At 36.6% G+C, this 22,628-nt stretch overlaps 1 protein-coding gene across 3 annotated transcripts in view; it reads right to left on the reverse strand.

The window, feature by feature from the left end:
* Nucleotides 1–22,628, reverse strand: part of SGCZ (sarcoglycan zeta) — a gene marked incomplete at its 3' end in the record, with an annotated part of 553,083 nt that overhangs the window by 44,809 nt on the left and 485,646 nt on the right. For 2 of the 3 annotated variants that reach the window (XM_081960171.1, XM_081960170.1), the window contains one exon: nucleotides 3,497–3,619. The exons of the other annotated variant lie outside the window; for it this stretch is intronic. In XM_081960171.1, the coding sequence (XP_081816297.1) occupies nucleotides 3,497–3,619 (123 nt within the window). The remainder of the gene's footprint in view (nucleotides 1–3,496; nucleotides 3,620–22,628) is intronic. 3 annotated transcript variants of the gene reach the window in all.

The following is a 22,628-nucleotide window of genomic DNA, read 5'->3' on the forward strand; positions in this document are numbered from 1 at the left end:
AAGGTAAGTAGCTACTACTTACTACTTGTATTTCAAAGGGAATTCAATACATATTTAATTTTACACATGTTAGCAGCTGCTGGAATTGTGTTTGCACAACAATGGAAAAATAAAGATATGAAAATGAATAAATATTAGAATGTGCAGGAATGAATAAACTGACAATTAAAATCAAGAAGGCTTCGAATACTTTTTCACGTGGGATTTGTTTTATCAATTGCTAACTAACAGAAACAGCAATTAGAAATCTAAAAGTATGAAAGAAAACACCAATTATGTAAGGAAAGGTCACTAAAATGTATAAGGAAATATTATTAGTACTTGATCATTATTAATGTGTAGATAACTGCGGGACACTACACACCCGCACACACAAACTATGATAGTGCCAGGAAAACACCCAAAATCAAAAAAATTCCCCCAAAAGACTGCAGATGAAACCAGTTTTTTCCCCTAACCCGAAGGACAGGAAAGACAAAGCCATTGGAATAAAACCATCAAGGCTTTATGGGAAATTATAAAGGACAGTGCCAGGAAGCTCACAGAACCAGCAACCACCTCACAATTACCTAAACAACCAGGTATCACACAGAAACACACAAAATCTGGCAAAGCTGCCTTGCACCAACCTGGCCTGCCCATAGAAAAGAAGCCACTTTGAGACACATAAACCATGCACCAACCTGTACACTTAAAAGCAACATATATTGGGGTTCACCTCACTGACTGTCTCCCTGGTGACGGGGCGGCGGTTGCCTGCGCTCCACCAGGTCGGCAGCGACCAGAGAAGTTTCTCTTCTCAGAAATGTCTTCTCAGTGGAGCTGTGGCAGCCTGCCTGTTCCTTTGAGGTGCTTCGACCCCCGGGAGGGAGGGTGCGGGGTGGGTGTAACTCCAGCCTCTCTCTCACACACACAGATGTTGCCCAGGAACCCTAACCTTCGTGCTCTTATCAGCGCTCTCCTCGGCTCCTCACGATTGCAATAGATGTCCAGAATCAGTTTTGGGGCTAGGGTTTCCAGCCCCTGCCGCTTCTGGCCATCTATTGCTGTTGCGAGGAGCCGAGGAGAGCGCGGAGAAGAGCGCGAAGGTTCTTGGCGCTCCGGGAAACCGCAAAAGTGGCTGGGAGAGGCGCGCGGCTTGGTTTAGCCTCCCTGGTCATTGCAGCAGCAGCCCCAAGTGCGCCGATCTTGCCATTTTTTGCATTGGGGCATGCTGCTAGAGGGGGGAAGAACTTTTCCAGCTGGCGCAAAGGACTTGCCCAGAATTGCTTTAGTGAGCACGGGCCCGCACCTCCACCACCAACAATCTGGAAAAGGTCTTTATTCCCTCTCTCTTGCAGCACGCCCCGATGCAAAAACGCCAAGTCCTTGCAAGGTCCCCGAACCTGGGCCGGCCGCGCCATGTAAGCTCCTGCCGCCATCCCCACCCCTGCGCTTTCTGGCGGCCCTGCGGCCCTGCGCTATAAGCAAGTCCAGGATCCTTACAAGGCCACTGGACTTGCTTATAGTGCAGGGCAGCCCCCCCGCCCCATGCTTTGTTGCAGCTTACTTACCTCCTCGGAATCGGCAGGCAGCAATAGAGCACCAAACAGGAAAAAAAGGTAAGTAGGTTTAGATAGGGTTCTTAGAGGTGGGTGGGGCGATTGGTGAGGTAGCCAATCAGTGAATGGTGGGCGGGGCTAGGATAGTGCAGACGGGCAGGGGAGAGAGCAATGGAGCTGCTTCTGGATGGGTGGGGGTGAGCGAGCGAGCGAGTGACAGGGGCGGGGCAGGAACTTACTTCCGGATCCATTGACCAACCAGTCTGCCAGAACCGGTGCGGACCGGCAGAAACCCACTATTGCTGTGTTCCTTCCAGTATCTGCATATCCTTTCTTGATATTTCATATGCTCTGGCAATCCTTATGGCTTTCTCAAGATTTATGTCTTCTTCCTGCAGCAGTTTTTCCTGAACTTCCTTAAACTTACTGCCCATCAGAATACGGTCTTTAATCATATCTCCAGCATCATAAAAAGCACAGTCTTTGTCAAGCAAGCACAGCTGGGTCACCCATTCCTCCACCGATTCACATCCACACTGGTTTCTCTCATAAAACAGTTTTCTCTGTACTGTGGAGTTTTTTCTTGGGTTGCAGTGTGCTTCAAACTTTGCAAACAGTACTTCTGTTTTCTTTTTGTCTTGTGCAGTGATCTCCCCACTTGCTTGCCAGGCTCTGCACACATCACATCCTTTCTGTCCCACACATATTAGAAAGTGTGCTGCTTTCTGCTGATTAGTCCATTTGTCTGCATCAGGTCCTGCAAACGCAAGCTCTATCAGCTCCCTCCACTTTGACCAGTTTTCAGATATGTTCCCTGACTCCAATTCCGGGAAGGAGTGTTCTTGGTGTTGCTGTTTGCTGCCATGACTCTTCTCACCCCACTCCTGGTACCATGTGATGATTTGACATAAAGCAAAGGCAGACAGCAAGGAGCTTGAACTAGAGGCTTGTGTTTATTCAGGGGCAGCCATCTTGAAAACTACCTTCTGCCCCAGATCACATCATTGAAAAAGGTAACTGTTTCCTAACCTTCTTAAAGAGCTGAACTTGAAATATCGCATAAAACATACACATCATTACAGTAACAAAAGACATCCAATGGTTTCAGCAGTGAATATGGTACACCATCTGTACTATCAAGGTGATCAATATATATCAATGAATTCAATAGTATGCCTGAACAAATAATCTTTCATTAGAAATAATTTAAAATTATGAGAGAAAATCATTCCTGAAATTCAGTAGTTCTGGTTGAAAATGCTCCTTCATTAATAATCTTGTCAGAGTACTATAACTATATCAGCCTTAAATCACAGAGAAATTAGAACTGACATTCAGAGTACATTATATAGTTGACTATATAATCGCAACTTTTATGATGCCAAAGGGCACTATCTAACTTAACTTTTAATGGCCAAAAGAAATGAAAATTGTAACTTTAAAGATACAACAGAAGAAAATTACAATTCTTAATTCAGAATCATGAAATCTAGCTATTGGCACAAATCTTGGATGTGAAAATGATGGACGGCATTCACCCTCTTTCTAAAAGATTCCACAGATATATAGAACTTGCATACCATATGATGTGTATGCATGTGTGGCATGTACCAGTATACATGTACATACATATCTGTATATACATACACAGGTGTGTATGTATGTATGTATGTATGTATGTATGTATGTATGTATGTATGTACGTATGTATACACAGAGAGAGAGAGAAGAGAGAGAGAGAGAGAGAGAGAGAGAGAGAGAGAGGAGAGAAGTATATATGTATGCATACATACATACACAAATGTGTGTTTGTGTATATACATACATATACATAAAATGTATGTGTACACACACACACACAAACACATAAAACACATCATAAATCCATCTTCCCAATTTTTTTTGCCTGCAAGTGAAATGCATTCATGGTTAGCAACCCCACTCTTACTACCTACCGGTGACCTTCAGTCTGTCTGCTCCAATGACAATCTCTTCTTCATCGGCAGAGAAAAGCACTCTACCATCTTCACTTGAGCTAACTTCAAATCTTTTACACTGGGCTTCTACACTTTCAGCGCCTAAAAGAGAGAAAACAGATATTTAGCACATTCTCATAACTTCCCCCAATTTTCCTTTTAGATTCAGATATTTTTTGGAGTGGGGGACGACACTTACATTAATTCTCTATATCTTTTACAGACTGCATGCTGAGAATTACCTTGCATTTGATCTTCTAGGGACAACCAAATTCATTGTTTGATATATATGTGACCTAGCTATATGTCATACCAATTTATTTATTACAGTTTTTACATCTACTTCAAACACTTAATAATTATTTTTACATGACATTTCATCCCCAAAGTGTAACACAGGATTATTGCACCTCAAAAATATGTATAATAAACATCTTGCAAAACATTAGTATACTATAAGGTTTTTCTGTTAAGCTTAAGAACTGTAATAATATTATTTTACTAATATTATTACATTATCAACTGTATTGTTCTTATTAACTATTATTTTTGTTAAATTGCTACACACACACACATTTTGTCTTTCAATCTACAGAAATACTGAACAAAATTAGTATAATGGCCCAAATAAACATTTATGTTTCAATAATGCATATTACTTTGTTTAAAATTAAATACTAGTTATAATCAAATTCAAATTGTTTATTCTTAATAAACTGCTCATTGAATAGTGACAGTGTTCTATCATTGGACCTTTTAATGGGTGTGGCAATGATCTGGATAAATTGCCAACAATATTTTTTATTTACTGTACATATTGAATACTAACAAATCTGATTTCTCTCCATTTCATGCTGTTAAACCATTCTTTTTACAATTTACTGTATATGACTCTTTTTAAAATGTATTCTTTAATTGATTTAATATGCTGCAAATAATTTCCATGAAAGGACATTAGACAAATGTTCCTGTTTTTTTCAAAATGAAGTATCTATTACTAAGTGGAAATAAAGGAATGGTGGGAATTTTGCCCTTCTATTTGCTAAGACATTATTTTAAAGTTTTAAACTTATAAATATAAATAGATAGATATAAGCAAATTAGAAATAATATTCAGAGCATTTGTAAGATAATTAGAATCCCAAAAAGTTTGGATTTAACCAAAAAATCTTTATGGACTAAGGATTACAAGCATTCAGCAATCATCCTACCAGGAATAAAATATGGTTAATGTTTGTCCTTTTTCTGAAAACACCCCTATCAAAGGGGCAAAGATGTAGAGGATTCTATTTGAAATATCCAGTGGATAAAAAAATAATAATAACTCAACCACTTTAGAAAATGGATTTTGTTGTGGAAGGGGCAGGGGAAATATGGATATCAATTTGGCTTTTAAAAGTTGAGGAATGATAGAAGATATTTTTTTCATCAACTTTTAAAGAAGTAAAGTACACCACCTGGTTTCCTCCTATGAACTTTTAAGTTGGAAAAATTTCTAGTTTTGGAAATTAGGCTACCAAATCCTACATGGCTGATAAAATCCATCTAAGACCACACTTGCTAGGTGAGTTCATATAGTTGAGGAAATCTAAGGATAAGGGTTCTAGTCATTTGATTTATTGCAGACACTTGTGCTGCATTTCTTTGTACAATGGTTGTAGCCAAGGTTAAAGCTTGAATAAATTGGAACAAGTAAATGTTTTACTTGCACAATTTATTTGCACAAAAATAAACTGAAGCAAGCAAATATTTTATTGGCACAAAGCTAGCTGGGTGACCTTGGCCACTCACTTTCAGCCCTACAAATGAGGCAATGGCAAGCTGCTTGTGAAAAATCTTACTAAAAAAGCTGCAGGGAATTGTTCAGGTATTCTCTGAGAATCAGACACAACTGAATGAAAAAAAAAGTGTTAAGCCCCCCCTGCCCCTAAGAGAATATCATCAAGGATAATGCAATGCATATAAACACAAAGAAAAATGTTACTAGAGTAGTGCTCTTTTCTCCATGTTGTCTGTTAGAGACCATGATTTCTGATGCACCATCTTCTGCTCAGGACTTAAAAATAACTGTTTAATTGTACTGATTCATTTTAGGCAACAAGCAAAATTTTGTATCCCTGCAGCCAGTGGTGGTTTCCGACCGGTTCGGACAAACCAGTGGTGGCTTGGCGGCCTGGGTCGCTGGAACTGGCAGCAACCCAGGCCTGCCACGCCCCGAACCGGTTCTTCAGGTGGCGCCATAGGCACCACCATCTTGGTTTTCACTTCTGCGCATGCATAAAACAATTTCTATTGCACTGCAACGTGCATGCGCAGTGCACATCAAGTGCACATGCACGTGCCCCCCCCCCACAGGAGCAAACCAGCAGTGGTGCCTGCCAGAACTCACCCCTGCCTGCATCCACTGAAGAAAAGAATCTATAGAATCTATAAGGATGTCGGTGAGAGGCAGGGAGAAAATGAAGTGGGGAATTAATTTAAATTCTTTCTGCGGTACAAATGATGAACTCCAACCCTCATGAATTCCATTGAACTTCACCTAGTTTTACTCAGGTGCAAACTGTTAGTTAGTGAAGCTTCCTATGTATAGGCTTGAACCACAAGCCACTAAATTGGAAGGTTTACATGCTGGTCTCATTTGTTCATGACTGACAGCAATTGCCATTAAAGACACAGGAGCTTAATTTCAAACAGAAAATACTTGGAATCACCTCCTCACAGAATTTCTTTCTAATCCAGAAAAGTAATCCAATTTATTTGGGATAAGAATCCAATTCAGTGAATTAAGAGATATCAATTTCTGTCTATAAGTGTGTGCGTGCAGGTGCTAAATAAGACTTCATCTAATGGTTCCAAAGAGGATTCTGCATTAATTTTATTTCAGTAAGGCAAAAACATTTTGCCTCCTTAACACAACCTTATTATAGTTCATTAACTATTCTCTGGGATAGTTCTTTGTCTATGGCATTCAGAAATAGAAATATAGACATTATTTTTCCGTGTTGGAGAATGGACTACACGCGGTCCTCTCAGTTATGTCTCTTATTAGGTAATATTTCACTTCACAACTGCAGTTAGAACTGGAATCCTGGAAAAAGGGGTTTATTTGCAAACAGAGAAGCGATTGTGACAGGAGTGGGCTTTTGGGGATTTGCAGGGGTTCGGGAAAACCTCTAGCTAAGATTTTGTGCTGTTTGGAGAACTCAAAAATCCCACTCCTGGCTGGCCCCACCCATCCCACCCCTCCCCTCCGTGAAGTCCCCACATGGACTGTTTTGGATGCAGATCAGTGCAGGGCATGCATGGAGGCTCGGGGAGGGCGAAGAACAGGCCTACCAGAGGTTTGGGCCTTCAGAGCCTGCAAGGGTTGTTTTTGCCCTCCCGTAGGCTCGAGGAAAGCCTCTGGAACTCAGGGAGGGCAAAAATCCCCCCTCCACACCTATCATAGCCACGCCATCCAGCAACCAGGAAGAGAACCCCTTGCTAAAAATTTTGAAGCCCATCCCTGTACAGTACATCCTACAGCCAGTTTGATGTAGTGATTAAAGTGCTGGTCTAGAAGTCAGGAGATGGTGATTTCAACCCCCCCTCCTTTTAGGCATGAAAGCTGGCAGGGTGGCTTTGAGCCAGCAACTTTCTCTGGGATTGTTCACTTTCTCTGAGGATGTTGTGGCGGCGGCGGCGGGGGGAATAGGAGGAGAAGAGTAATAAATATGTTCATCCCCTTGAGTTAGTTATAAAATAAAGGTGGGATAAAATTCAAACAAAGAAACCTGTGAATGTAAATGTGTATATCCATGCATTCAATAATCAGGAGGAAAAAAAATACCAACGCATTTTTAATAAATACATACCTAAGGAAGAAAATGAAGTGACAGATCAATCAAAAAAAGAACTTTCAAATTACATTGCTTCTAATGCTTTACAAGCTAGCAAAACAAATCAACAGTCACATTGCCTCAGCTACTATCTCCCCCCTCCCCCCAAAAGACAAGAAAAAGGATGGCATGTGATTTGGCATGTTCAGATTATCTCCTTAGACATTGTGATCTGAAGTGAGAAATAGATTTAAATTTGACACAATTTAAAAGAATGAACATAAAAGAAAGTAATAGGAACTTTAAATAAAAAACGAGGGCGCAAAACTGAAAGTGTGTTACCAAAGGGGAAGTGAGAGCACACTAATCAAGAAACTGCAATTTCTATTTAAAGATCAACAAATTTCTCTGTAGGATTAATGAACCAAGAACTGTCAAGTAACTCCAAGTTTGTGGCATGCTAAACATGACTTGTTTCAGTGCCAGTTCACAATCACACTGGCCAGCCTTTCCTAAAATTGTAGCCTATTTTCTAAAACAGATTGGCAACCTTGATTCTATGGAACCAATTCAACCTGGGAGATTCTCCCCAAGCCTGCCAAATGTTGGCTAGATTCCTTTCTTCACAATGCTTCTTTCTCACCCTTATTTGTACAGGAACAAAAAGGAACTCATTTTTTCAATGCAGATAATCAGGAAACAATCTGTAGAACTGAGGAAAGTTTTACCTCTCTATTCAAAAGTGTAACCATGTAAAGAAACGTGTGTGGTGTTCAGTAACACTAGAGCATGAAAAATCATTGAGTTTATATTTTTGTGAATGCTTAGCAGATAATCCACTACAGAAAAGGATTTAGAAAATGTTCTTCTTATCTTGGTTCATTTCACGGAGTTTGGAATGATCTGGAACTCTATTTTCTCTTGCAGCAAGAAAAGCAAGATCCAGCTAAGAGGTTTGTGTAGACAGCAGGATCAATAATTATTACTTTTAATCTCTCCCTTCTCCTCCTTTTCCAGTCCCACCTTCAAAGTGAATATTGATTTCATTCTTATACCTTAAAAAACCCGAATAGGTAGTAATATGCCAAGTCACTCAATAAATTATGACCATGCATGGGTAGACTTGAATCTGGTCTCCTAGGCGTGAGGCCTAGCATTTACTTGCCTCTATCTAAGATCTTGTTTCCCTTTTCTTTAAAAATTGAAGAGGAAAAGAGGAGCTGGTAAGGACTTCTCCAATTTCACAAAAATTATGAACTTTGAGGATACTTTCTGAAAATAATTCATCCCAAAGAATATTTAAGAACTGACAATGCCAAAATGTGGGAAGAGAAGACGAAGTACACTTGTTATTAAAATTTTGCTGATTCATCTGACAATTTTTATTGTTGGAATTAATATCTGAGTCCTTTTATGTTGTGGAATTATAAAACTAGAACATTAGTGTCTGTGAGTGGTGTATGTGAAAACGTCAAGATAATGGGCATGGCAATGTGAACAAAATCCTTCCTTTGCATATGTATAATATGGACACACATGATTGACACATACAAAGAGCCATGCTTTGATCACAGAACCTCAACTACCGTTTGGGAAAATTAAACACAATTATAATTATTATTACTATTGTTTGAAAGCTTCAACTGAACATTTATTTACATTATGAGATACAGACTTTTTCATCACCTCTCAGTAAATCCATTAATTTTGATAGTAATTGTTTTGTAAGTGTTTTATGGTGTTACCAAGCTTCCTTTTGAATTGATTTCCTAGTTCTCTCTCCATTTAGATCTACTGATTGCAATGCAAGGCTAAAAACAAAGCAACAGATAAGGGATTTTAGAATAATTTACTTTATAGCTCTTGATAATATTCTGCTGTTATATGTTAAATCCATAACCTTTCTCTATTTTAAAGTGGAATCATCTATGAATGATGATGAGATGGTGCCAGATTCAGCCCAAGAGTGGCATACAGGTGAAACTCGAAAAATTAGAATATCGTGCAAAAGTTCATTTATTTCAGTAATGCAACTTAAAAGGTGAAACTAATATATGAGATAGACTCATTACATTACAGAACAATTTAGTTAAAGTTCAGTACTTTGTTTGCTCACACCAATAGACAGAATCTTGCCATATTTGATATATGCTACTTTCACCCCAATGGTATATCCTGGGAGATTCTAAGGAGTGGTTATCTTAAATCTCTTCCTCTTTCTATGATCTAGTTCCAGACTGTGTTGTCTCTTGTCTCATCATCCTTCTTGTAATTGGCTCCCTCCTTCCCAGAAAACTGCAGTTTTACATAGTCCATCACCTTATCTCCCCTTTTGTAAATGCAATCAATTACAGCTATAATTTGCATATAAAATCAGTCAATGTTCCCTGGATCCCTCTAAAATAATTTCAATTAAATTATTTATTTTTATTGATGTCACCAAAGAGCTAATGAGAAGAAGGCAACATATTTTCACTTAATACCCTACGTAAATATTTTGAATATCCTCCTGCACCTTGACAGTGTTTCAATAAAAGGCAATTGAACTGTGAAAATGCATTTAATACTATAGTTCTCCATTCACACTTCTATGCCATTTGGACAATAAATGGATATTCAGTAAGGTAGAAAAAGTCTCAAACTGGGTTTCTGTACTGGGGCTTAAGAGTTTTATTCTACAAAGACCATTATGTTGCCTTTTCAAACAGGCAAGAATCAAGCCTTTCAGCTATATTTAAACACCTTTATTGATAATTACAAGATAAGGTAATAAAATTTTCAGATAATGTAAGAGACCAACATGGACCCAACCAGCAGCATAGATCACAAAATGGTACTTGAAATGTCAGAGACAAAACACTTCAATTTAACAAGATGCTTCAAAAATAGTCTTTGTTTTGAAGGGGGGGGGGAGAATAGAGTAGATATTGCTTTGTGAATTTACTTCAGATGGGGCTTTAGTTAAATTTCATACGTGCACATTCATACTATAAGCGTTTACCAATTGGGCTTCTCGGTGTAAACAACTGCTTCTTTAATGTCAAAAAGCTGCTACTGGAATTTAATCCCCTGTTAAGTGTTTATTTCAGAATATGACAGTATCCTGACCTTCTTTTAGTAAAATGATTAACAAAGAATGGAAACAATTTCAAAGACTCACTGGAGTGGAAAAATAATAGTTTGGAAGTATAAAACATTGAATGTAAAAATATCTTGATACTGTAGGGGTGGAAAAGGCTTCTGCCTGAAAGTGTTAAGAGATTCAAATGAGTGATATAACACAGTCTTAGATTTATTTATTTATTTATGGATATGGTTTCAGTGCAGTGAATCAAGTCTTTATCCAAGGGTTGCCATTCCTATTTGGAGTTTTCTAACATGCAGTTTCTATTGTAAAAGTGAATACACTGCATGGGTGAAGCTATGATTCAGTCATTTCCACTGCTCTAATCCATATGACTGGTGGCTAATGTGGAATAGAAGGTTGGAATACAGTTGCTACGCCAACAGTTAATAGATATTAATGACATATTTGTAGCACCCAAATGCAAACTGTGTAACAGATGGTAGAGGCCATCAGGCCATGGTGACATCTCGCCAAAGGGAGAAGTGCAAATGGGAGAGAGTGATAAATCTTATTAGGAGTCTTTACTTGGTTGAATATATGCATGTTGAAAACGCAGAAGTATATGAAGGAAATTTATTTCACTAGCTTAAGTTCACATCATTATTAATGATTGTCCTGAAATTTATTTATATACAATATATTAGTATGTATGTGTAAATGTATTATATATGTATGTGCATATTTGTGTATGTATGAATCTATAAATGGCATACAATAGAACACCACCGTGAATTAATCAGAGAACTTTGTTTATGAAATTAAGTTATTAAGAAATATTAGGAAGTTATATGTTATAAAGGGGTATTTTCATTTTTTAAAGAACTGAAGTAGAAATGAAATGGAATAAGCCTGAGGCTGAAAAAAATGACAATGAGATAAACTAAAATGAAGAATTTCACTCAACTGTATATCATGTTGGCATGCATTCAGATTTTTTTAAATGTTCCTGAAGCTTCATAAGAAGCTTAAGTACAGAAAAATGAATTATCAGGCACAATCTTCTAATTATGGCTTAATTAGTAGATCCTTCCCCAATGATAATCAAGTATTCAAAGAAATTATATCTTCAAAGTGAAGATAAGAAGCAAAATATAAAGAATTGTCACAGATATTTAGGAGAACTATATGAAAAGCTGAGCTATAAACAGGAATACTGAAAAATTAAAAAAAACATCCACTCAGATTAAAAAAATAGAGCTTTCTATGAATTAAGCATGTTTTTTTTTTCTTTTTAAATATCTATATATTGGAATAATATCATTTAGTATTCAATCTTTCTATAACCAAATTTGTCTAATGGAGTTTGAAAGAAAACCAGACCAGAATTGTGTACCATACTTAAAAGTAGGTCCTATGGTTCTATTAGATTAGGATAGCATTTCAGCAGCAAAGGGATTAAGCAATTTTATTTAATCTCAGATTTATCTTTTTCTACTTGGATTGTTGTAATTCTTAGGTTTTTTGGTTTATGAATTGGTTAGTAATTTTCTAAGCATGTGTCTTGAATTTCATTTGATTCATATTTAACTACATTGAAACGCAGTGCATGGATGAACACTCTTTTCCTTTCATTTTAGCACAAAAACAAAATTATCTGAATTTTTCAATAGGTTCTCTAAAATACATCTAAATTTTTAGAACAGAAGAAATTCAAAATTAAATACTCTAAACAGCAAAACATTTTTTGGATTATACATGGATGCAAAAACAAGTGAATACAGCTGATGTTTTTATAGAGGTAGATGATTAATTCACCATTCATCATTAAACTTTTCAGTCCTTTAAGATTTGCAATAATGTGTAGAAAAATTATTGCCCACCTACTGTTTGTAGAATTACTAGAATATATATGTATATGATTATATAATTATAATATATAATTAAAGCATAGAAAGTAGATCAAGCAAGTAAATACCATCTGCTCTAAAAGCAATAGATTTAAGGAAATGGCTGAGACTAGCATCTTCCTGTAAATACGAAACTTAATTTGTATTCCTGTGTATTTCCTGGAAGAAAAAGCCCAACTGAGCTTAAAAGAATAGCTGTAGGCAACATGTGCTGCTCCAGATGTTGTTGAACTACAAATCCCAGCATTCTTACCTACTGGCCATATTTCCTAGGGCTATTGAATGTTATAGGTCAGCAACATCTGGAATTCAATAGGTTTCCTCCCCGTAGTAGAACTTGTGTTTATTTGCAGACAGAAACTATAAATTTATTTTAATAACCCAATAACCCAACACAGTGTGTTTGTGTAAAATAATAAAATAAAATAAAAACAGATGTTTTTCAGGATAACACAGATGAAGTGTGCAAATTTTACGGGCCATCTGAGAATTAGTGTACTTTTCCCCCTCAATGGAAAGGTAATGTAATAGTGCAAGAGACACTGTATAAACTGAATATGTATGAGTAGAGTTGTAAGTTATTTCATTAGTGGATAGAAATGGACAAGTCTTTGCTTAAGTTATAGGTGAACCAGATGTTCTTTTGTAACAGAACCCTCATATATAGTTTGGGTGAGTAAAATATATCCACAGGCAACATTTTGTGTCAAATTTTTGTGACTTTTTCTCCTTAGTCTAGCTACACTTTCCAGTTGTGTGTCAAAATATAAGATAAAAGGTGGATCAGTTTTTGTGATAGGCATAGCTTGCAAACAAAAATGAAAAGCAAACTACAAAAACAAACAAAAACTATACCTTTAAAACCCTTCATGGCTTGGGACCAACTTCCCGAGAGACTATCTCCTCCCAGTTGTTTCTACAAGTCCAATTCAGTTGGACAGGCTGGATGTGGTAAGGATCCCATCAGTGAAGGTATGCTGTCTGGTGGGTCTATGGGACACCTCTTCTCTAGCCCTGGCCTCCAGAGCTTATGATGGCAATGACCCTGTTGGTCCATTATAAGGTCTTGAAGAGTTGGTTATGGAGCCAGGATTGGGGCCCCAAATGCATTAAAGCCCAGTTTCCTGGTTATATTATATTAACATCTATGGTGTTTTTTTCTTGGCAATATATACAATATATTGTTTATACTTAGTTTTAACTGATTTAATCATTGTTTGCCACCTCACTTGTTTGAGATGGATACAAATTAAATGAAATGAATGAATGAACAAATGAATGCTTACAATTAAACAATTTCATCATCCAGACAAGTCATGCAACATATCTTGGTTAAACCAGAATTACTGTACTTATTAATATTTAACTGATGTTAAAGCATATGTGATTCTATGTTTAGGTCTTGATCTTGCATGTACAGAAACTCATACTCCAGAATTCTATATGTGATAAGAATGACATGCGCATACACACACAGAGATCCTAAAATATAGTAAACAATTAAAAAAAAATCAATATATGGCCATTTTCCATGGAGCCAATAGTAAAGGAAATGTTAAGGAGAACCCCAAAACAATAACATCAAGAACTAGTAAATGAAAAGTCACTCTATATCTCTGTTGGCCAATTTTAACTTTTTTTAAAAAAGTTATAATCAGTCTCAAGCTGCAATGTTTAGATAAGAATAACCAATAGTAAGAATAAAAAAAATGTATCTCAAAGTGCCAGAACCATCTGCAAGATATTAAATGGCTCTGTTATTTCCACATCAAATCTGTCCTTGAATGACTGAATTCTTGTTACAGCATTTATGCTTTAGTTACATACTCAATAAGATTTGGAATATGGCAACTGCAAATGCTTGAGTAAGGAATAGACAATCCCAGAACGAATTCAGAACAATGAAGGAAGGGCGTCACTTGTACATTTACAAGAAGTGCTGAATACAACAGCATCCCTGCCAAGTACATACATCCTCTTGAGATTGGATTGTGAAATCACAGCAAGCACCTTACTATATTCTATGAATCTGTGAAGTATAGGCTGCATTTTCTAAATGCATTCTTGAGCTTGTTTTGACTCCCATTCAATGCAATTAGATTTTGTCTTACAGTCTTTAATAGATGCTAGATTCATTCTCCTAGCGCCGGAGCATCTGGAAGACAGCACTTCAGTGAAATTGGTTACAATTAAGAAATGTAAGTAGATACTCAAAAAATTCTAGTAGCATTGCTATTATAAGCACCAAAACGTAGATGCTGTAAATATAAAATCAAATAAATACAGTATCATCCCTATGTGTGTGTGTGTGTGTGTGTGTGTGTTGTGTGTATGTATATATATATATATATATGTATATACATATGTATACATATGTGTACATGCATCTATACATACATACATACATATGTACAATACACACACACACACAAACACATACCCCAACACCAACACACACACGTGTGTATAAAATTAATTAATGGTCCACCTAATCATCAGACAATTCTAAATTTCTAAAAGAACTTTTCAACATAAAACCAATATATAAAATCCAAGAACAAATCTCTACCATCTATTTGAGGCTCTTCAATTCCCAAAGCTAGCAGAAGAGGGAAATATATCAATGTATCAAAATTTAGTGATAGTGCAAAAACAAAAGCCTCCAAATCCAAACAGCCTCCAAATCCAAGCAGATTAAAAACAATAGGACCATATTCCTGAGAATTATATTTCTCAGGAAGAAAAATATATCAATGTAATTTAAACCAGGTTTTCCCCCCAACTTTTATTCTGCTTACTGATATAAATAGTCCACTGCATAACCCCCTTTGAAAATCAAGAAACCAGTACTTCGTACCCAAGAAGAAACATCTACTGACAACAACATCAATTTGACAGTCACTTACCTTTTGCAGATTAACTAGGGTTTCCAACAGATCATCATGTTTACTTTTCATCTCTCAAGAATAATCCCTTTAACAGGTCCTCTCCACTAATATAGAAGTTAGATCACCCAGTAGACTTAAATAATTTTAGGTCATGATGTTCTACCAAGAATGGGATTCTTTCACATTTATCCTGACTAGCATAATATAGAATGACGGATCTCTCACCTTTGACAAAGGTCCATCATTGCTTTGGGAGCAGCACTCCCAAGTTTAGCGTAATAATGAGTGGGACAAAGCATTTGAATATATATTTAATCCAAATACAGCATGACAAAATCGGGAGAAAATGCCACATTTAAAAGATAATTATATTCTGATTTGTACATTAGTTTATGCATTATAGATAAGGTCATTGCCAAAGCATTATTATCTTTCAGAGTGGATTGCAGGTCCTTTACCACAATTATCACACTACACAATGTCATGTGCCTCTTATTGAAATGATCAACAAGATTAGCCTTTATCACCTATAACTAATAATAAAATAACCTATACACTACACACAGTCAGTGTTATATATAGTCGACTGAAGCCTACAAATCAATTTGTCAAGATTTTCCCTTTGGGTAAATGGAGGGTAGGAAAGTTTTAAAGAATAATCAAGGAAGAGAACAAGACAAATATAAATATACATGGGTGCGTATGAATGTGTGTGTGTATACACATATACACATGCATAAAAATTAGATGCAAATGTACATATTTAAGGAACTGTACATGTAGCAAACACAGCTTGTTAACAAGTTTAGAAAGTAATATGCATCTAATAATTAGTTGTAAATAAATCACTGCACTAGAATACTTGTTTCTGTTATAGGCATACACAGACACATGTCAGATATCTCACAACCCTGGCTATGGCTTCCCAGAAATTTCATTTCCCATGCTAAACCTTGGCAGATCAGTTTATGTTAACATGGATGGAAGAAGAGATGAAGTCTTTCTAAGAAAGAGACCTGGGTGACTCCGCTTTGCCATCTGAACATCTTCATCCTACTCTATAATGTTAGCTGTCATCATCCCACATAAAGGGACAATGTAGTAAACTGGAAAGATTGTGCAATAAAACAGCAGCCACCAACTTTTCCACTTTCGAAGCCCAGCACAGGGAGAGGCAGAGGGATAGGTATACACATCCCTGCATTGAGCGAGTGGAATGGAGCTTTGTGCGAGTGGAAATTTGTGTGCAAACGCAAACGCCTGCCACTCATGCAAGTGGAGTTGCACACATGCATTACCCGCTGTTTGCATGATTCAGTTCCACCACCCTGTGATGGGTCAGGCCTCGGGGCTGGGGGCACCTGCAATAAAACAGCTCAGTAAATGTTGATCTGTCCCACCTATTTTTAATAGACATGCCTGAAAAATAAAGACTATTTTAAAATTAAAATGGGGAAAGAAAAGCTGACTTTGTTATGTTCCCTAGAACCTATGCCCCTAGATTTCCTGGGCTAGGCACATTAGCCAATATCCTTCAGACAGTTTTTCAGGCTTCTGTCACAGTTATGCAATTCTAGTGGAACATGCTGATATCCTTGCTAAAAAAAATATCTAACAACATTTAAAAAAAACTTATGAGGCATGAATTTAAACTGAAACAAACTAGGAGAACATTGTACGGTAACATTGTACTGCAAACTAGGGCATACAAAACTTTTGCAGACCAATCTGTGAATATAGCTGATCTGCCTGGAATCCACACTGTATATGGGACATTAATACAATTGTATATCGGACATTAACACAATCGAGCGAGTCCAGAGGTATTTCACAAGAAGAGTCCTTCACACCTCTGCTCACAATATAATACCTTATGCCCCCAGGCTTAAAAATTTGGGCTTGGACAACCTAGAACTATGCCGACTAAAGTCTGACCTAAGCATAGTACACAAAATTGTCTGCTACAATGTCCTACCTGTCGATGACTACTTCAGCTTCAACTGCAAACAGACAAACAATAGATACAAACTAAAGGTAAACCGCTTGAAACTCGACTGCAGAAAATATTTCAGCAACAGGGTGGTTAATGCCTGGAATGCACTACCTGACTCGGTTGTTACATCCTCAAGCCCCCGTAACTGTAACCTTAAACTGTCTAGCATGGACCTCACCCCTTTCCTAAGCGGTCTGTAGGGGGTGTGCATAAGCACACCAGCGTGCCTACCATCCCTGTTATATTGTTCCCATTTATTCATATTCATTTCCTGTGTTCATGTCAATGTTTATACTTATACCTGTTATCTCATACATGTTTGACAGACAAACTAACTAACTAACTAACTGAATGAATGAATGAATGAATGAATGAATAAAAAAGACAAGATTGTAGTAGCCCAAAGCTACAGATTTTGGAGTAATTATTTGCTTATCTCATCTGATTGCTCAGTATCTTTGGATTCCATTGCTTCTTCCTAAGTATTAGAAAACACATACCAATCTACACAGAACCTGCTGTAATTTAATATATTAAAAAAAAAAAACCATGTCCTACAAAATTAATATCTCAGTGATACTGCAGGTTCATCCTGGAAAAAAAAAGTTCTCAGGATCACCCCCAATACCCATTATTTAACAAAGCTCAGTCCCATTTTCTTACTGTTCTTTATCTTATTTTCCTTTGGCTGTACTGTTTACTGATTGACTGCTCTATTAGTTACTCTAAAAACTTGCCAGGTGTTAAATTAAACTTACTTGAATGAAATCCCTGGATTCTTGATTCTCTTCCTTTCTTCTTAAAAATAGGCATTGGGTTTGACCTGCTGCAGTCTTCTGAGACCTTACCTGTCATCCAAGTTCTCAAAAATAATTGCTAATGGTGCCAATCCCTTTCCTTCTATCTGCTTTAACACTGGAAGATGAATTTCACCATAGGGCCTGAGGATTTGAAATATGCTTATATGAAACAGTTTTAACTGTTGCTTTTCCAATTCTATCTTTTGACTTTTCCAGTTATAAGTAAATCCTGCAATGGGGCAAGTATTGATGTATTTCAATAATTGTTTTTAAATTGGATTGATAGAAGATAGGTAGGTAGGTAGATAGATGGATAGATAGATATATAGATAGATAAAAGAAAAATACATTCAAGTGTAAAAGGTATGTTATAACATAGTAGAACATACAAAAATAAGTTGGTAAAATGTAACAGATCAGATGGAACACTGATTTTCCATCTTGTTTGCTTTCCCTTTTAATCTATATTTTATATCTGGAACTTTATATTATTGTTTAATTGTATGCCTGTGTATCTTAACCTTCTTTCACTGAGAACTGTTGTATGCTACAGCTATCAAAATGCCAATGCAACAGAGGGAGTAGCAAGATTATATAAATGTTAATACTGCTTTGGTAAAACAACACTTAGAATAGTGCATCCAGTTTTGATCATCATGATACAAAAAACTAAACTGAGACTCTAGAAAGGGTGAAGAACAATTAGGGAGTGGAGGCTAAAACCTACAATGAATGCTTGCAGGAACCTGGGTATGACTAGTCTAACAAAAAGGACAACATGTAACATGATAGCAGTATTCCAATATTTACGAGGTTGTCACAGAGAAGAGGGGCGGGGTCAACCTATTCTCTAAATCACCTGAGTGCAGGACAAGACATTACAGATAGAAACTTATCATGGAGAGATCCATTCCTAGAACTAAGGAGAAAATTCCTGAGAACAATTAATCAGTGGAATGGTTTGCCTCCAGAAGGTATGAATGCTCTATGCCTGGAACTTTTTAAGAAGAGATTGAACAGCCATTTATCCAGAATGGTACAAGCCCTCCAAAGCCCCCAGCAGCTCTCTGAAAGCCTTCTAAAAGATATGCATGGCCATTTTGGTGAAGGGGGCGGGGTTTCAGGAGAAAAAAAAATGCTGTTATCAGTGTATAAGATGCACCCAGATTTTCAGCCTCTTTTTTGAGGGGAAAACATGCGTCTTATACTCCGAAAAATACGGTAGCTGTTTTAATGAGTTTCTTTCAATTGTTGCATTCGTTAAAACAAAATTTTATTGGTTTTAAAAAAGAATATGCAAGGAAAAGGGTAATGGATTAAGTACAAATTTTGGCAGTTACATTGTGCAGGAAATGGCCCTCCCCCCCTTCTCATAACTTTCATTTACTAATACATTAGATTGTTGTTACTTAATAATATTTTGTCAGCATATAAACTTTTATCTTAAAATAATTTCAATCATTTTATATCAAACAGATTTTCAGTTTCATTTTTGTGATCTGAGTTTTCTCAATGTTGCCTCTTCTCCCCCCCACCCCCAGCAGAGCTCCGGCACCTCCCGTGTCCTGTATGTCCGGTGTAGTGTCATCAGATTTATCTAAGAGGACTTGTTTTTTTCCATGAAGGCCTCAGCCTCGGTAGTTGTATTAATTCTAACTCTCGTGTCCTCCCAGAATATTAGCATACCTTCTGGAAACAACCATCTAAACCACACCCCTTTCTGGTATATCAGTTGTTGCATTTGTGTAGCATGTTTCAAGGACCATTTCCTTAAAAAATGAAAAGTACTACACTGCCTCAAATAAACCAGTGAAACTGAATAATTCTCTCTGAAAAGACTGAATCTTAATCAGGCAATGTAAATTAATCTCTACACAGAGAGAGACACACAAACACTCCTACTTAGATATAACATAGAACTAATAAATAAATGCATGATTAAATAGATGCAAAACTTTAAAGAAACAGTCATTGCACTGCAATGGGAAAAAGTAATGAATAAATGTATAAAATTTAATCCAAATTATAATCTTAAAGAAAACTGGTATAACATGTTTTACAGATAGTATATATTTTCAATGATAAGTTTCAGCATCGGCAAGACATACAGTAACAAATGGAAATGCCATGAAACAGAAATAACATTTTACCACATGTGGTTAACATATTTAAAAAATCCCTGAAGTAACATTTAGCACATTTAGAAAATTTTAGAAATTATATTTGAAATGAAATCACAATATTTTACTAAGTATAATCCTAGAATATACTGAGATCCATGCTTATAATAAAATTGAAACTAGAATGCTTTCCATACGACATCAGGGGAAATACAGACATTACAGCATGGTTATGTAAGAGGTTTAATGTTTATAAACACTGCAAAATGATGAGGTTTCAAAGAAGAGGGAGGTTACAGATAAAAACTGGAAAAGTAGAGAAAAAGAATGCTTCAAATGTGCCATGTCCACCCATGCATCTCACTCTTTCTCCACTGAGAATTTTTCCATAAGACTTTCCCACCCAAAAGATTAAAGAGAAGCTACAAAAGTGGGGACAATTAAATCTTATATTTCTACCTCTACAGCAACAAAAATAGTTGGAGAAAGCAGCTACCTGTGATCAACAAAGCAACATTTGAAATGCAGAGAATTGGTTAAGCATTTTGGTATTTGTATTAATATGCTGCTCCTTGTAATTGCATTTCAGCAACAAATGTGTACATATCCATGTATCATCTAATTTTGCCCTAGTTGGCCTGGACATGGTTAGTTTTACCTAAAAGAATATGGAATGCTTTTGTTTAAACCATTTTACATGTTTTCACATTTCAGGTATTTGTAGATATTCATTCACAATGATGAAAATTCTTGAAGCTGATAATAATACCACATCGCTGGCTTTAATGTTTGTGAGGAAAACAGAGATAGATCAATGTGCAAGAATTAATGCCATGTCAAAATCTGTCTACCAATTTTCTGAAAGGTTTTGTTGTCTTTGAGAGATTTTTATTTAACTTTGTCTTCAAACCATAGCTGTGGGATGAAAAAGAGGCTAATGAAGACAAGATCTGAGCAAGTGTAAGTCTCTCTCTCTCTCTCTCTCTGTATGTGTGTGTGTTTTGCATGTGCATGCATGCATCTGTCTATTTATTTCCCTGTTAAGCGAAATGTCCCAGAGAATTTGTCGCTTATTGATAAATATTACTCTTCCAAGTATTATACCAGGGGGATATGTCATCTACCTAAGCAGCATTCCTGGGGTCTGATTAAGCTTTTTGCTTAATCAGAGTTGCTTGTCTAATTGCAGACTACACACAATGCTTCAAATAGTTAGTCTCCTATTTCTTTATAAGTAGCAGGAAGGACATAAATTCAAGATTTCTGCCTCCTCCTCCTCCTCCTTTTGATAGGACCAAATTTCACTAGATGCTGCCATCTAACTCAGCATCCAACAGAAAGACATTTTAAAATAACTTCTACAAAGCATAATTCCATATAAACTAGGTGTATCACAGACCATCAAACAGAGTATGCAAATATGCCATTTACGAAGGTGAAGCTTAGAATACTTATGACTATTTACTAATATTATTTTTCATCTCGAGTCAAAAAGAATAAGGAAAATATATCAATTGAGAATGTCATTAGAGTAAAATCAAAAGGAAACCCGGGAAAAGAGAAAAGAGAAAAGGGAAAGAAAGGAAAAAAGGAAAGGAAAGCTGTTTAAAGAAGATTCAAGAAATCACAGAAAATGTTACAAGTAGCAATACTCGAGAGGAATAACAGAAGAGATGTAATAGGGACAACAGAGATTAAAGGAAAATGAAAAGGCTTTACTGAAATGAGTTATATAATGTGAGATGCACCTGCAGAGGTAAAATGTATTCTGGAACCAACGTCACGGTAGGCAATGGACCAGCTAGGAAATAGAAAAGCACCAGAGCAGATGACATATCCATTGACCTGTTTAAAACTGCATGAGAAAATGCAGTTGAAGTGCTAACAGCTCTGTGTCAGCAAATATGAATTAGGCTGAGCATCCTAGAGATTTGTGTTTGCAAATAGAGAAAAAAGAAGATGCAAGAAAATCCACAAACAAGTGCAGTCATTCCTCAGCCAAGAAAAGTTTTGCTGAAATACTTACTAGGAAGAATATAGAGAAAAATGGCAAAAGAACAGGTATGTTTAAAAAAAGACAGCAAGCTCAGTTGGCTAAGAAAAGATGAACAGGGGACCACCTAAGGTGAAGTAGATTTATCTTTGTTTCTTTGACTTCAGCAAGGCCTTTGATTACGGAGATCACCCCAGAATGTGGAACACGGTAAGGTTAATGGGTGTGCCAGAACTTCTGATTATTTTTCTGGAAAAAATCTTTCAAGGAATAAGTATCTATTCTGAGAATTGGAGTAGTTTAGAGTAAGAAGTAAAAAAGATATGGGTGCATGTTATCCCAGATTTATTTAACTTACACAATTACTCTACTATAAGATTGGAAGAAACAACAACTGCATAGGCAGCCCAAGTTGTGTTCGATAGGGGAAGAAGGAATAGGAGCATCGATTAACATGCCTGATGTGAAAACAAAACAAAAAAAAACTAATTACAGGTGGGAGAAGGGTGGATGGGCCTATCACGC

This window comes from Natrix helvetica (genome assembly GCF_964273705.1).
Source record: "Natrix helvetica genome assembly, chromosome: 7".
Classification (NCBI taxonomy): Eukaryota; Metazoa; Chordata; class Lepidosauria; order Squamata; family Natricidae; genus Natrix; species Natrix helvetica.